General features: G+C 36.3%; 3 protein-coding genes across 4 annotated transcripts; 1 reads left to right on the top strand and 2 right to left on the bottom strand.

The window, feature by feature from the left end:
• Positions 1-443: 443 nt before the first annotated feature.
• crb (cell polarity complex component crumbs) lies at positions 444-9199 on the bottom strand. 2 transcript variants are annotated; one of them, XM_090158238.1, is made up of 17 exons: positions 8673-9199; positions 8049-8609; positions 7632-7985; positions 7096-7566; positions 6829-7027; positions 6687-6756; positions 6436-6595; positions 6149-6362; positions 3832-6076; positions 3535-3771; positions 3161-3467; positions 2675-3100; positions 2278-2617; positions 2088-2214; positions 1677-2019; positions 1346-1620; positions 444-1278 (listed from the first exon to the last, which is right to left on the bottom strand). In XM_090158238.1, the coding sequence occupies exons 1-17, from the start codon at positions 8743-8745 to the stop codon at positions 1057-1059; spliced, it is 6624 nt and encodes a 2207-aa protein (XP_090014364.1). In that variant the 5' UTR covers positions 8746-9199; the 3' UTR covers positions 444-1056. The 2 variants fall into 2 exon arrangements, with proteins under 2 accessions (XP_090014364.1, XP_090014365.1); XM_090158239.1 differs by having other exon boundaries at positions 6155-6362.
• Positions 9070-10705, top strand: mRRF1 (mitochondrial ribosome recycling factor 1). Its single transcript, XM_090158241.1, has 6 exons — positions 9070-9201; positions 9261-9564; positions 9625-9887; positions 9955-10046; positions 10104-10263; positions 10582-10705. Exons 2-6 carry the CDS (start codon positions 9318-9320, stop codon positions 10660-10662), a joined length of 843 nt encoding a protein of 280 aa, XP_090014367.1. The 5' UTR covers positions 9070-9201; positions 9261-9317; the 3' UTR covers positions 10663-10705.
• Hsc70-3 (heat shock protein 70 cognate 3) lies at positions 10702-14005 on the bottom strand. Its single transcript, XM_090158240.1, has 5 exons — positions 13852-14005; positions 13221-13374; positions 12921-13152; positions 11820-12854; positions 10702-11743 (listed from the first exon to the last, which is right to left on the bottom strand). Exons 2-5 carry the CDS (start codon positions 13352-13354, stop codon positions 11177-11179), a joined length of 1968 nt encoding a protein of 655 aa, XP_090014366.1. The 5' UTR covers positions 13355-13374; positions 13852-14005; the 3' UTR covers positions 10702-11176.
• Between the last annotated feature and the right edge of the window lie 854 nt (positions 14006-14859).

Below are 14859 nucleotides of genomic sequence, written 5' to 3'. Positions count from 1 at the left end.
CTGCCGGAAGTTTCTAAAGCAAACAAAACACGTGGCCAATAATATCAATCCTTACATTCCTGGGGTTTTATATTCTTTGCTTGTAGCATATAACAGTTTGTGGCTGCTGGCCCTCATTAGCCATTTAAACAGGCTTTCTGGCCACATGAACAGACTATCCGGCTTTCTAGCCACATGAACAGATCATCAGGCTTTCTGGCCTCATGAACAGATTCTCAGGCTAGATAACTAGGTTCTTTATCTTTAAGAAAAACCATATATTGTGACCACATTTGGAAAGCTTTGACCAATTCCTCTGGACTAGAATCCTTATGATTTTAAAGGGTTGCTTCCACCCATTTTTAGGAACACATAATTTTTTCTAGGTCAGTCTGGTCAAACCCAAAATCGTCTGAAAATCTATCTGGTGTACAAATTGAATTAATTTGAAAGACGACAAAATAAATTTCAAAGAAAGTTTATTTAAAATTAAAGGGAATGAATAAAATTGGATAAAACTGGAATGTTTTGTCAAAGGAATTAATGTATAAAATGAAAATAAACAAAGTTTCATGCAGTCATACATCATTCTACATAATTTGTAAAAACGACTATCCCGCAAAAGGGGAAAAAAGTTTAAATTAAGTTTTCATTAGTCTGAATACTAACAACAAAAAAACAAACTCTTTGTCTTATATAAACACATTAACAATTACAAATATTACTTTCAAAGGGGTGTCTACCGCGGTGGGATTCTATAAAATATCTATGTGAAAATATTCATTGTTCGTTAAAAACTACGGTAATTCTTAAACTGTGGCCTATAAAAATAGTACGTTAATTTCTTTCATTTTGGGACGGAATTTTCTATAGAGTATAAAAATGTAACAAGTTTCAGTGATTAATATAATACAGATAAATATTACAATAAGCTTAATCTTACAAAAAAAAACCTCTATAATTTGGTCGTACACGTATTAATCTGGATTAGAGCTCTATTAAAAGCTGCATGATACGGTGTAAAGTCTTAATTTTTAAAATATAATTTGTTGTATAAAACTACGTTAAAATACCCTTCTATATGAGTCTCTCTTCAGGAGGTGGTTTCATCACGTGATTCATCTCAACACGAGAGCCAAACATTTCTTGCCTACTCGGGCTGTAAGTGCCCCTAGTTGCCCGTTTCTTTTTGGCAATTCTTAGGAAGATAAATACGGCTACTATGATGCATATTGCACAAACAACGGCCAAAGTTAAGCCAACAGCCAGGGCCAGAGTATCTGTCTCGTTATGTTTTAACTTAAAACAAAAAAAAAAACACACAAATTAGAAACAATCATGTAAAAAACTTTCATATTGAAATTACCTTTTCTTCACAATGAGTTCCGTTAAAACCTGCAGCACAACTACATTTTGCTAATGCAATTTCCGCTGTTTCATTAACTTCTGTAACACATTGTCCTCCATTATCACAACTGTGTTCGAGGCATGGATTATCTAATAGACAATTAGGCGGGGCAAACTGGGCTGAGCAATTACATTCGTAACTTCCTATTAAATTTGAACAAACGGCTCCATTTTTGCACAAATCAGCAGTTAGACACTCATCTATATCTAAGTCACACTTTTCCCCTTCGTAACCTAAAGAAAAAAGGTTAAATTGTTTGGTACAATAAACTAACAAAATATTACATTACCTTGATTGCAATTGCACTTGTATCTAACATAATCCACTTTTTCGCAAATTCCTTCTCTACAATCATGTTGCAAACATGGATCTATCTCAATTTCACAGCGATTTCCTTCAAAACCAAGATTACAATTGCAGACATATTTCTTGCCACTGATGTGAGGGGTATTGATACAAGTGCCATTTTTGCATGGCTGATCTTCAAGTCCACAATAATTAACAACTAACTCGCATCGTAGACCTTCGTAGCCTTCTCTACATCCGCATTCAAACTCTCTATCCTCAATCCTGTCAATTGGATTACAAGTTCCACCATTCTGGCAAGGTTTGTTATCACATTTTTCTACAGTCTGGTTCATTAGAAATAATATTTAGTTTGCGTATAAAATTTATTTTTTAAAATAAAGATAAACCTCACCAAATATTCACAATTTTTTCCAGTATATTCGTGATTACAATTACAGCTAAAGTTTCCAAAATAGTGCATACACTGTCCGTCATTCTTGCAAGGATTACTTTCACAATAATTCATCTCCTTTTCACATCTAAGTCAAAATATTACGATAAACCAGTTTCTTAGATTAATCTTTGCAGGATTTAAAACTTACAAGACACCATCGTAGTGTGTGGGACAATGGCATTTGAATGAGCCTGCCAGATTTTCGCATGAGCCCAAATTGTGGCATGGAGAAGTCAAACACTCATCTGTATCATCTTGACAAAATTGACCATTAAATTGGGCGGGGCAAGTGCAATCGAAATCGCTCGTCTTATTAAGGCACGAGCCTCCGTGTTGACAAAAATCATCCCAGCAAACGATGCAGCCAATGTGTAAATTTTCAAAACCGGATATCAGGTTAAAATGATTGGGAGATTCGTCTCCTTCGAGTTGAGTCCGTGTAAAAAATGGTATCAAAACATTCCCAATACGAATATTATCCAAACAACCTAATAAAATTATACCAAATTAAAAACCCATCTTTTACTTAAAACTCCGCAATATACCTTTGAAAAAACCATCGGGTTTGTTACTGGAGCCAACAAATAGATCTCCTTTTTGTACAATTTCCATTAAACTAATAACACTGGTGTATTCGGCGTTTCCTTCTTGACTATCAACAATAGCTTTGACTGTTGTTTCATTAGCAAATACTTCAACAGTGTGCCAGTTTCCGTCATTCATGTTCATTCCAACCAAAAGACTACCAATGTTTTCATTAACTCCAAATTTCCACTGGACGTTAACAGAGTCATTTACGCTTATCATCAGGTGGTTGCTTTGATCAAAACCATTAGACCCAATATGTAGTAAAGTACCTCCTGGTTTCTTGGTGCGGAACTTCAAACTGATGCTGTTCGCTGAGACATTAGTTGAAAAATTGGGTTCGTATTTAAGAACTAAGTCTCCTTTAAAAGCAGCTTCTGTTACGCCTGAAAAAACAAATTTTACAAATTAACCCTAAATAAAAATTTCATAGTTTAAAATCTTACATTCATAACCAATAGCCAAGTTTTTGCAAGTGGATTTAGCAGGGCACTGGTGTATGTAACATGGTTCTTGCTCTGAGCAGTTAGTTCCACGATATCCCTCAGGGCAATCGCAAGAATATAAATTCCAAATATCTTTGCAAGTACCTCCATTTGCGCAGGGATTGGAGAAGCAAGGATTGTCACTAACAACGCCTTCAGAAACTTCATTCTTCTCAACATAAGCGGGGAATTTTTGAGGTGCATTTCCCTCTGCACTATACAATGGATCAACTTGCAACGGATAAATTTCTACCAATCGGTCATTTATCTATAAATATTCTATTAGTTAGTTGTTCAAACATTCTAACGTTCCACAAATTGAATAAAATTCTTACCCTAAAGTCTTGAATAATTCCTTTAAAGAAGGTAACATTTTCCCAACTGTGAGTGTTGTAAACAGCGGAGTTAATTTTATTTCCCTCCTCTGTTTGCCGTTTAGCTCTAACAGAGTCACTTGATTTTGGAATTCCTCCAATAAAAACTATGTCAGCTTTTAAAGCACTTTCAGGAACATAATCAAGGTTCGTTGTCTTATTAATACTAATAGCGAACAGAGTTGTATTACGGAAAACCTGAGGAATAAATAAGAAACTGAGCCATCTGTGAAATAAACGAGAATCAAATTATAATACCTTCACAAAATGATAATCTCCGTCATTCAATTTCTTATCCATCATAATAATTTCTATAGTCCCAATGGAACTTCCAGTAACCGCTTTCAAATAACCATTTTCCAAAAATGCAGCCACAAAGGCACTGTTAGAGTTGGCTTGATTGCCTCCTATATATTGGTCGCCAGATTGTTCATTGCCCAATGTGGGTCCCAGGTAAAATATAAAACCATCTTCTTGTCTCGTCCTCAAAAAGAGGGAAACGTTTGTAGATTGGCTAAGCTCGTTTTTCTCAGATTCAGGTACAATAACTTTGGTCCAGCTTTGAATGTTTTTGTTGCCAAATGTTGCCGGAGTGACACCATTTTCACAGGTCAATCCGAAGTAAGGACGGGGACAGAAACAACTGTGAGAGAACCAGAAATCTTGACACTGGCCAATTCTGGAACAAGAGTCTCTGGAGCATTGCTCTTGCCTATTACAGCCCAATTCCACTCCCACTTTAGTTTCATTTCCAGGAATGATCAGGTTGTCATTGAAGTAAATATCACGCACGCAGCCTATGAAAGTTTGATACGTAGAGTACTGAGTTGGCAAAACGCCACCTCCAAAGTAGGTTTTCCTCAGACCGGCTATGTTATCGGAAATTATTGATTCAGTCTGGACCCAATTGGAAACTGTAAGATTGGCAGAATCGTAAGTAATTCTGACATTTACATCCTTCCATAATCCATCATTGCGGATAGGGGCCCTTTCGTGTTCTTTAATATTCTTCACATAGCCGTAATTTTGGATGGCTAAATTGATGGATCCTTCTTTTAGATATATTACAATGAAGTAGTTACTGCTAGAGTCAGAAGTGTGGACCAATACTCCATCACTCAATGTCGTTTGGAATTGAAATCTGATATTGTAAGAATTTATATTGCCCCAATGATCAAGTTCCATATATGATCCATTTCTGAATGAACTTATCGTTATAAGTTGACAAGTTTTGCCGCTAAAGCCAGCAGGACAAGAGCAGTTGAATAAATAAATATCATTGTAATCTTCTCCCAAATAAGGGGTGCATTTTCCTTCATTTTCACAAGGGTCATTTCTACAACCCATAAGCTCAACTTCACAATTTCTGCCTCCAAATCCAAATTGACATACACAGGAGTAATCATTAACTAAATCTTTACAAGCGGCATTGTTCTTGCAGGGTATATATTTATCACATTCATTAATATCAATCGAACAATCGCTCCCTTCAAAACCAGGAATACATTCGCAGTGATAGCTGTTAATTCCATCGATACAAGTTCCATTCACACAGTCGTGATTTTCACAATCGTCAATGTTAATTTCGCAGTTGTCCCCCTTAAAACCAGGCAAGCATTCGCAGAAATATCCAGCAGCATTTTTATAGGAGAAAGATGGAAATTTTCCCATGTAATTAACCTCGTAAAGTGAAGAGTTTGAATTTTCAAAACAAGTCGCTCCATTTTGACAAGGGTTAGAAAGGCACTCGTTGATATCATTTTCGCAATTGGTTCCATCATAACCTTCGTGACAGTGACATTTAAATTGCTTGATGTGATCTTCGCAGCTGCCATCATTTTTACAAGGATCAGGGTTACAATCATCGATATTGATATGACAAAATTCCCCTTCAAATCCAGTGTCATTACATTCGCAATGAAACCCATTAATTAAATCAACACAACCAAGGGCAAAATCGGAGCAAGGATTGGGATTACAATCATCAATATTGGTTTCGCAGTTAATTCCAGTAAAACCCGGAATGCATGAGCAGTGATATTGGTTAATGCTGTCGGAGCATGTGGCACCATTGTTGCAAGGGGATGAGAGGCACTCGTCTATATCAATTTCACATTCTTTGCCTTCATATCCAGGAGAGCAAATGCACCTATAATCATTCTCCAAGTTCTGACATTCCCCGTTATTTTTGCAAGGCTGAGACAAGCATTCATTGATATCAATGTGACATAGATGTCCGGTGAATCCAGGTTCGCAATAGCATTTAAAACTTCCATTGGAAGGTTGACAAATTCCTTTATCACAAGGAGAAGAAGCACAAGGGTCTTCCGCTAATCTTTCAGTCCTTAGCAATTCAGATTCACAGTGCCTTCCAGTAAAATTAGGAGGGCACAAGCAAGAGTAATTGCTAATTCCATCTATGCAATTACCACGAAGACACGGTTGACTCGAGCATTGACTGATTTTGGTGGTGCAATCAATTCCAGTGAATCCTTGAGGGCAACTGGTAACAAGGAAAATTAAATTATCAAATACATTTCACGTAATTAATTACATTAAAAAATATAAAACTAACACTAACTCGCATTTGAAGCTGTTGATTAAGTCAAAACAAACATTGTTTAAAGGGCAAGTAACACTAGCACAGTCGTCTATATTAGTTTCGCAGTTGCTTCCAGTGAATCCAGGAATGCAATTGCAGATGTAATGACCTGAAGAATCATCACAAGTACCACCATTTTCACAAGGATAAGACTGACAAGTTGCCATTTGAGTTTCACACCTTTCACCTAAAAATTGTCAGTGGGACAAGGAAGCTCCAGTAAAAATATATTTAAAGACAATTAAAATTTTAGATCTTACCAGTATAACCAGAATCGCAGACACACCTATGATTGTAACAGACACCATGCAAACACGGCTGAGAATCACAGTCTTCTAAACGAGACTCGCGAGCGCTAGCAAAATCGCAGTTACGACCACTCCAACCAGGCAAACAATCACAGATGTAAGTATGATTACTCTACGTAAAAATCAAGGCTCCAAAACTCAAAAAAAAACCTCCAACTAAAACCCACCAACCAAAAAGAAAACATGCCAATAAAATAACTTACCAAACTTCTACAAGATTTCTTATTCTGACAAGGATTAGAAGCGCAAGCGTCCAGATTGCACGGGGAACAACTAGAGAAACATAACAATTACATTATACTGTCGCTATCTGAAGTGTTACTGTAAATATCATGCCAGACACACCTTCCAGTTTCAAGACACTGGATTTCACATCTACTTTCGCATAGGAGACCAGTAAATCCAGAAGGGCAAATGCAAGTAGTTTTATTCCTGGCCGTATCCGTTAAGCAAGTGCCTCCATTAAGGCAAGAAGAAGCGTGACAAATAGGCGAATTCGATTCAATTATTCGATTCAGATTCGGAGAGCAGTTTGGCGGGTTACCTAATATATTCATTAGCTATGAGCTGCCTTATTTATTTAGACTTAGAGCAACCAAAACTAAAACCAACCAGTAAATCCTTCATCACATTCACAGACATAGGAGTTGAGCCCATCAACGCAGTGAGAATTAGCTGGACACATGGCCAAGGAGCAATCATCAATATTTTGTTCGCAATTATGGCCTTCAAATGCAATAGGACATTGACAATCATATCTATTCCCACGGGCTAAGCAGGTGCCACCATTCTGACAGGGTTGAGATGAACAGCTGTCCAAGGACATGTCGCAATCATTTCCACCTCTTCCAGGAGGGCAAACGCAGATGTAACTGCCATAGTTATCAAAGCAAGTACTTCCAGAACTGCACGGGTTTTGCTCCACACATTCATTGATATTTTCTTCGCAGTTTGAGCCCTTATATCCTGTGCCACCACAATGACAAAAATAAGAGCCTTTTTCATCAATACAAGTCCCATTGTTTAAACAAGGATTTGATTCGCATTCGTCAATGGTCAGGGAACAATCGGAGCCAGCAAACCCTAAAAATAAAAAACCTCTTGTAATCCTTAAGTTTATGCAATAATTTAATATTAATCAATCATACCAGGTAAGCAAATACACTTGTAAGAATTTCCATCTTCGGAATGAGCAATGCAAGTTCCACTGTTACATTTGTCTCGATCACAAACTGTGCCATTGGAAGCAGTTTCGCAGTGAATTCCAGCAAAACTTGATTTGCAGACACAGTATGTAAGGTTACCAGTACTATCTTCCATACATTCACCATCATTTTGGCATAAATTAAATTCAGGTCTCGAACACAATGGACCTTCGTCAATTTGACATTTGTCACCACTAAACCTTGCGGCACATTGGCATTTAAAACCATCAGCTGTGTTAATACATATTGCAGTACCCTGACATGGCTTCATAAAACATTTATCCCCTTCATAACCATCTAAAACATTTACAGACAAATTTTAGGACATTAGTTAAGGCTTCATTGACTTCGTGTACTTACCACAGCTCCTGGAATTTGGTAATGGACATGGGCCCCAGGTTACGGAGGAAGATATCACATTGCTTTCATTAAGCATCACGGATGACCCTTCTAAAATGCAACCCGTATAATTCTTTCCAATATATAGGTTTGGCATATCATCGACTAAATTGGCTGAAAACAAGGAAGTCCTTGCACTCGTATTTGATACAACTAACGGGTTTAAATTGTCCACTTTAAGTAGTATGGAAGTAGATGACTGCTTCAATTCCACATTATGCCAGGCGTTATTTTTAAGGCTAGCTGAAGGAAACTGTACAGTTTCTTCATTGTTGTTCACTCGCCAAAGTAACTGGAGATTGCCGGTCTGTAATAATTCGATTTTTAAATAATCACCACTCTTCCCTTCTTGCCATAACAGTTCGCCAAATGAACATGTTCTAAAACTGAATGAAATCGGATTATGCAGCGAAAGGGCATGTGGTAGTAATGCATAAGAATATGAGCCTTGAAAGTATCCTTCTCTCGACGGCCTTTCTTGCGTTAAAACATGATTCATAAAGAATAGTGAAATATACAAATCTGTAATAAGAATATTATTATTTATGAAACACTCCAACTAAGGCACAACAAATATCAACTTACAGTAATAAATAAAATTATGTTTCATACAATAAAAGCGATTCTGCGACATTGTAACACATGTTGGCAACTTCATGATTTCTAACTTATTCTAAAATTCCACAAGAATTTACTTAGCTAAATTAAACTTTACTTTTATCACATTATAAAAATTAAAAATTTATTCCTATAAAATCATGCTGAAAATATTTCCAAACATTTTTATGGAAATGTCACTTTTTAACACTTGGCTTCAGACGTTCAGCTCCACGAAAACAAAAATTCTTGGCCAAGGCTTGACTTTGAACACATTTCATTTTACCGTTCACTTTTCATACTTTAATTCAAAGATCTAAAATTTTTAAAAACATAAAATTTAACGTAATTAAGTTACGATATCCAACTGAACTCTTTTATTTTCCGACTTTTTGATAGAACACAACAAAAATTTCGAGTAAGAACTGAAATAAATTAATGAAGCGACTTTTTTCTTCCCCCGCCACTCCCACTCAGGCTGCGCGGTGCATGGCGCAGTGTGCCTTCGATCAACACGGTAGAGTGACATCAATTTTTTTCCTCGAAAATTGTAATTTTTCCTTTTTTTTTTTAAAGGTCCGGGACGGCGTGGTATTTCTCTTCTTTACTGGGTGCCGCTTTTATTCGATCTCAATGCTATTATTACAAAAATTATGTATACTTCGCCAAAATATTTATAGTGAATTTAGCTTACGACAACTCAAACTATTAAACTTTTCATCCTGTTCAACCCAAATTTTGCGAAAGAGATGTGAACATCAAAATACAATATTTTTTGACAAAACACATGAAAATCCATTAGTTAGACGGGTTATTTCTAGATTCTTGCAAAATTCAGCAGTAATTTATGGGAAAAAAGCCTTTGTCAAAGAACTAAAAGGTTAATTACGAAGTCAACAAGTTGTTGTGATCGAAATCTATAATTATTATATGTTTTTAGGTAAACACAAACCCAAAGTACTTTTAACGGATGATGAAATGCTAGAAGTAATTAGAATTGATGCCTTGAAAAATCAGTTGGATCATGCAATTAATAAACTAAAAGATAACTTTACTCAACATTTGTCAACAAGAATTAACACTAATACAATTGAAAGCCTACTCGTAACAGTAGAAGGGGATGAATATCCATTAAACGAAGTAACTCAAATTATGAAGAAAAACCCTCAACTCTTGTCTTTAAATATGTCAAATTTTCCCGAAGTTAGTAGAAGTATTACTACAATGGTTGTGTTGATATAAGCGAAATGAGTAATACATAATATTCTAGGCTATTAAACCCACAATTCAAGCTATTGAGATGTCTGGGCTAAATGTTTCTGTTCAGCAAGATGGAACTATGGTTTACGTTCATATTCCAAGGTAAAACTGCCCTTAGGAATTAGAAGATCTTAAAATAATGCCCAATTATTTACTCAGGGTGACAAGGGAACATCGAGAAATCCAAGCAAAAAAAGCTAAAGCCATTCTCAATCAAACCAAGGATGATATAAGGGTCATTCAAAATAGATTTATAAAGGACGCCAAAAATAAGAAGGAGGCATTTTCGGAAGATTTGATCTTCAATCTTCAGGAAAATGTAATATTTCATTAGCACGTGGACTTGCCTTCAATGCTCTGTCATCCACTCCCTCAAACTAGTCAAACCCCGGGGGAGAACCACTCACCGGTTACATTTTTTCTCCCACTCAGTTGTTAGTGACTGGAATGCTCTCCCACAATCTATTGTTTCGATTACCGAATATTTGCAATTTCGTTCCTCTTTAAGTGACCATTTACAAACCTCTTCGTGACCCTCAAACTTTTAACAAATTCATAAAATTCCCTGACTTTATAGGCCCTATTTTAAGTTCCCTGATGTGTGGCAACCCTGCCTAATGTCTTTTAATATTTTCAGATTAAATTTATGGCAGACGCAAAAATAACAGAGGGTGAAAGCATGCTGAAATCTAAAGAAAAAGAATTATTAGGCGAATAGAATTGAAACTAAATTGTTTATTAAAAATAGTTTTTGAAATTCATTTTTATGAAAAACTCTTTAATTCACTCGAATATAAATACTTCATACACCTGTACATCAAAATACTATCCACGATAGTCTTAACTTCGGAAATAGACGCCTTGTTTAACAGGCAAAAAAATGATCAAAGATTAGTCTGGTTGAAGATTTTGAAATGTTGTACAGCAACCGTTCATCTTTGTAAGGTGGTTTTCTATCAATACTAAAGCCAGAAAACTTAAAAAAGGTAACAAAATTGGAAGGGTTTTTTTTAAAGTTACTGACAAATAAAACAATTTCCTTTTTCAATTTTCCCCATTTTGAAATAATTTCCTTTTTTAAGTTGTTCAATTTGATTTAGTTAACTTAGAAATTAAAACAAAGTGAAAAGAATTTTAAAATGGGTAAACGTAAAGCCAGGCCTGCGACGTCTCAATAGGAAAAAAATGTTCATTTTTATAATCAGTCCTCTAAAAAAGTAATAACACAGCGTTTATAGTTCATCTTTGTTGGTTTCTTCTTCCGGAGGGGCACCACCCGCACCAGCGTATAATTTTGATACAATAGGTTGAGCTACATCTTCAATTTCTTTCTTTTGTTTCTTGAATTCTTCTACATCAGCATCCTGGTTGTTTTCTAGCCATTTAATTTTCTCTTCCAGGATGGTTTCAAGTTTTTCCTTATCTTCAGAACTCAATTTAGCTCCTAACTTGTCCTTATCGGAGATCTGGTTCTTGAGAGAATACGCGTACGATTCTAATTCATTCCTGGCTTCAACTCGTTCTTTAATCCTCTTATCTTCATCAGCAAACTTCTCAGCGTCTTGGATCATCTTTTCGATATCATCAGGAGTCAACCTGTTGTGATCGTTGGTAATAGTGATTTTTTCTTTGTTGCCAGTTCCCTTGTCTTCGGCTGTTACTTTAAGGATACCATTGACGTCAATTTCAAAAGTAACTTCAATTTGCGGTACTCCTCTGGGTGCTGGTGGGATTCCAGTCAGGTCAAACTTTCCGAGTTGATGGTTATCCTTTGTGAGGGGTCTTTCACCTTCAAATACCTAGAATAAGAAAAATAAATGGTAAGCACTCTCAATAAGTTCGCAAATTGAGAAGAGTTAAAGCTCAGAAACACACCTGAATAGTAACAGTGTGTTGGTTATCAGAAGCTGTGGAGAAGATCTGAGATTTCTTGGTAGGAATGACAGTGTTACGTGGGATGAGTTTAGTCATCACACCTCCGACTGTTTCAATACCCATGGTCAGTGGGTTAACATCAAGCAAGACAAGTTCTCCGACATCTTCAACACCACCAAGGACTCCAGCTTGAACTGCAGCTCCGTAAGCTACAGCTTCATCAGGATTAATACCTCGAGTCGGTTCTTTGCCATTGAAAAATTCTCTAACCAGTTGCTGAACTTTAGGAATCCTGGTTGAGCCTCCTACCAGGACAATTTCATCAATATCCTTCTTCTGAAGATCGGCATCTTCCAAAACTTTTTGAACGGGTTTTAAAGTGGAACGGAAGAGATCCATGTTAAGTTCCTCAAATTTGGCCCTGGTTAGAACTTCGCTGAAATCATCTCCATCAAAGAATGATTCAATTTCAATCCTAGCTTGATGGGCGGAAGACAAAGTACGTTTGGTTTTTTCAACCTCTCTTCTCAACTTCTGTACAGCGCGGTTGTCGCTCCTGATGTCCTTGCCAGTCTTCTTCTTGTGCAATTTGATGAAATGCTCCATGACTCTTTGATCAAAATCTTCACCACCAAGATGAGTGTCACCGTTGGTCGAGACTACTTCGAAGACTCCATTGTCAATGGTGAGAAGGGAGACATCAAAGGTTCCACCTCCGAGATCAAATACCAAGATATTCTTCTCGCCGCCTTTCTTGTCCAAACCATAAGCAATGGCCGCTGCGGTTGGTTCGTTAATAATTCTCATAACAGTTAATCCCGCAATAGCACCAGCATCCTTAGTGGCTTGACGTTGAGCATCATTGAAATAGGCTGGAACGGTAACTACAGCATGGGTAACTTTCTTCCCCAAGTACGCTTCAGCAGTTTCTTTCATTTTCGTTAGAACCATAGCTGAAATTTCTTCAGGAGCAAATGTTTTTACTCCTTGCGATGTTTCTACCTTAACGTGAGGTTTACTATTTTTATCAACAACCTAAGAGAACATTAAAGACAATAGTTAGATATAATATCCACCAAAGGCTTCACTTATTGAACGTACTTTAAATGGGAAAAACTTTAAGTCATGTTGAACTGTAGTATCGGAAAACTCTCTTCCTATTAAACGTTTTACATCAAAAACTGTGTTTTCAGGATTAGTTGTGAGCTGATTTTTAGCAGCATCTCCTATTAACCTCTCTCCCTCAGCAGTGAAGGCAACATAGGATGGGGTGATACGGTTTCCTTGGTCATTAGCAATAATTTCAACTCGACCATTTTTAAACACACCAACACTAAAACAAAAAATTGGAAATTATTATACCAGAAGAGGGCAAGTTTCGGTATTCAGATAGTCACTTACCAAGAATAAGTTGTGCCTAAATCAATACCAATAACAGTTCCAACATCAGTTTTCTTGGAATCATCATCCTTCTTGCCATAGGCAAGTGTGACCACAAAGAGAGCCACAGCTAACGTCCTTGGGTTGCACAGCATTTTATTGTTTTTTATTCAATCTGGAATGATAGATTCAATTTAAAATCAAGGACATTGGCTTCCCATATGGGGTTATACATTCACCTTACAGTAGCAATTACAGATATCACTAATAGCTACACAACATAATTCATATTAATTACTAGTCCATAATCAAAGTTGACACAAAAATTGTGAATTTCAGGGTAGCCAAGTAGCTATGCATAAGACAACAGCTGTCAATACCATTTTAAGGCAAAACTAGGGTCCTTTAGAATTAGTCCCAATGGTAAAAACGGCACCTAATACATGGTAGGCTTAAAAAAGGCTATAGTTTTAAATAAAACCACAATTAACTATCTAAATAATGCTTGGTTTTGTAACAAATAGAATGGCCCTCTATTTAGAATACCACCCTCCTCCCACAGCATCGACCATTTACCCGTCAAAAAAAGCCTTGGTGCCACGCAAACCGGCATTCATTTCTAGTAAAATTTAAAATAAAACGAAATACTCACCACAAATATAATAATACTTCGCAGACTATGAAATATATTTAAGTTTGCTTTAATACAAAATAGACCACGTTCGGAAATTAGCAATTCAAGAAGGTTTAATTTAAACGACAATCAAGAGCAACGTTCGAGAGTAATCTAACAAGTTCCGCAAAGTTCACGTTGACTTTTGAGGATCTTCGAAACGTCATTCGTCCAATTTTTATTCGTGGCCTCTTTTCATTGGCTATCAGAAACAGTTGGCGCCTTTTCATTGGCTAACGTGTCACTGACAGGCCTAGCATAACGCAATTTTCCCACGGATATTACTGGTCTAGTGATAAATGTGTATTCTTGCAATACGTCTTTATTCTTGCGTTTTTCATTCAAGATATTAAAACTTTCGAAGTTACTAACGACACGATCGTCCTAACTTTCACAAAAAAAATCATTATTTTATAAGCATTTCACATGTGCAACATTTTTTATATACTGATGTAGAATTGATCAAATAGCCTCAAAAAACCAAATATGTTAAACATGGTCCGAATGGGATGTTGAAAAAAATGACCTAACATAACTATATCAAGGGCATATTTAATAATGGCACGAAACCAAAAACCTTGAAAACTACCATTCTAAACAGGGTTCTATTTTTAAGTAGCCCTAGTCACTTAATTTCATTAAAAAATCATTTAACATGTTTTTCATTTAATTTTGTCGAGCACTCAAGAGTAGTTTACTAAAAAATGTTAAAACAATTGTTCATACAACCATACGTATATACGTTCCAGTTATAATATAGCCATAAGTCTATAATTACTAGTGAAGTTTTGTATAAATGACGTCATACGTGAGAGAAGATAAGCGACTCTAGCGGTAAAAATAATGGTCCTATGAGACAATGAGCAGATAAATGACGACTTAAGTCCACCAAAAATTTTTGCAGTTATACTAGAAATGGCTTTCAATCTCAGCACGACTCAGTGGTTTTTGAAATCGCTCTAGCTTTGCCACATGTTGAAATTTATT

Source organism: Leiobunum rupestre, chromosome 9, assembly GCF_980474605.1.
Source record: "Leiobunum rupestre chromosome 9, qqLeiRupe1.1.hap1, whole genome shotgun sequence".
In the NCBI taxonomy this organism is placed as follows: Eukaryota; Metazoa; Arthropoda; class Arachnida; order Opiliones; family Sclerosomatidae; genus Leiobunum; species Leiobunum rupestre.
This window is presented reverse-complemented; position numbering and strand designations above follow the sequence as displayed.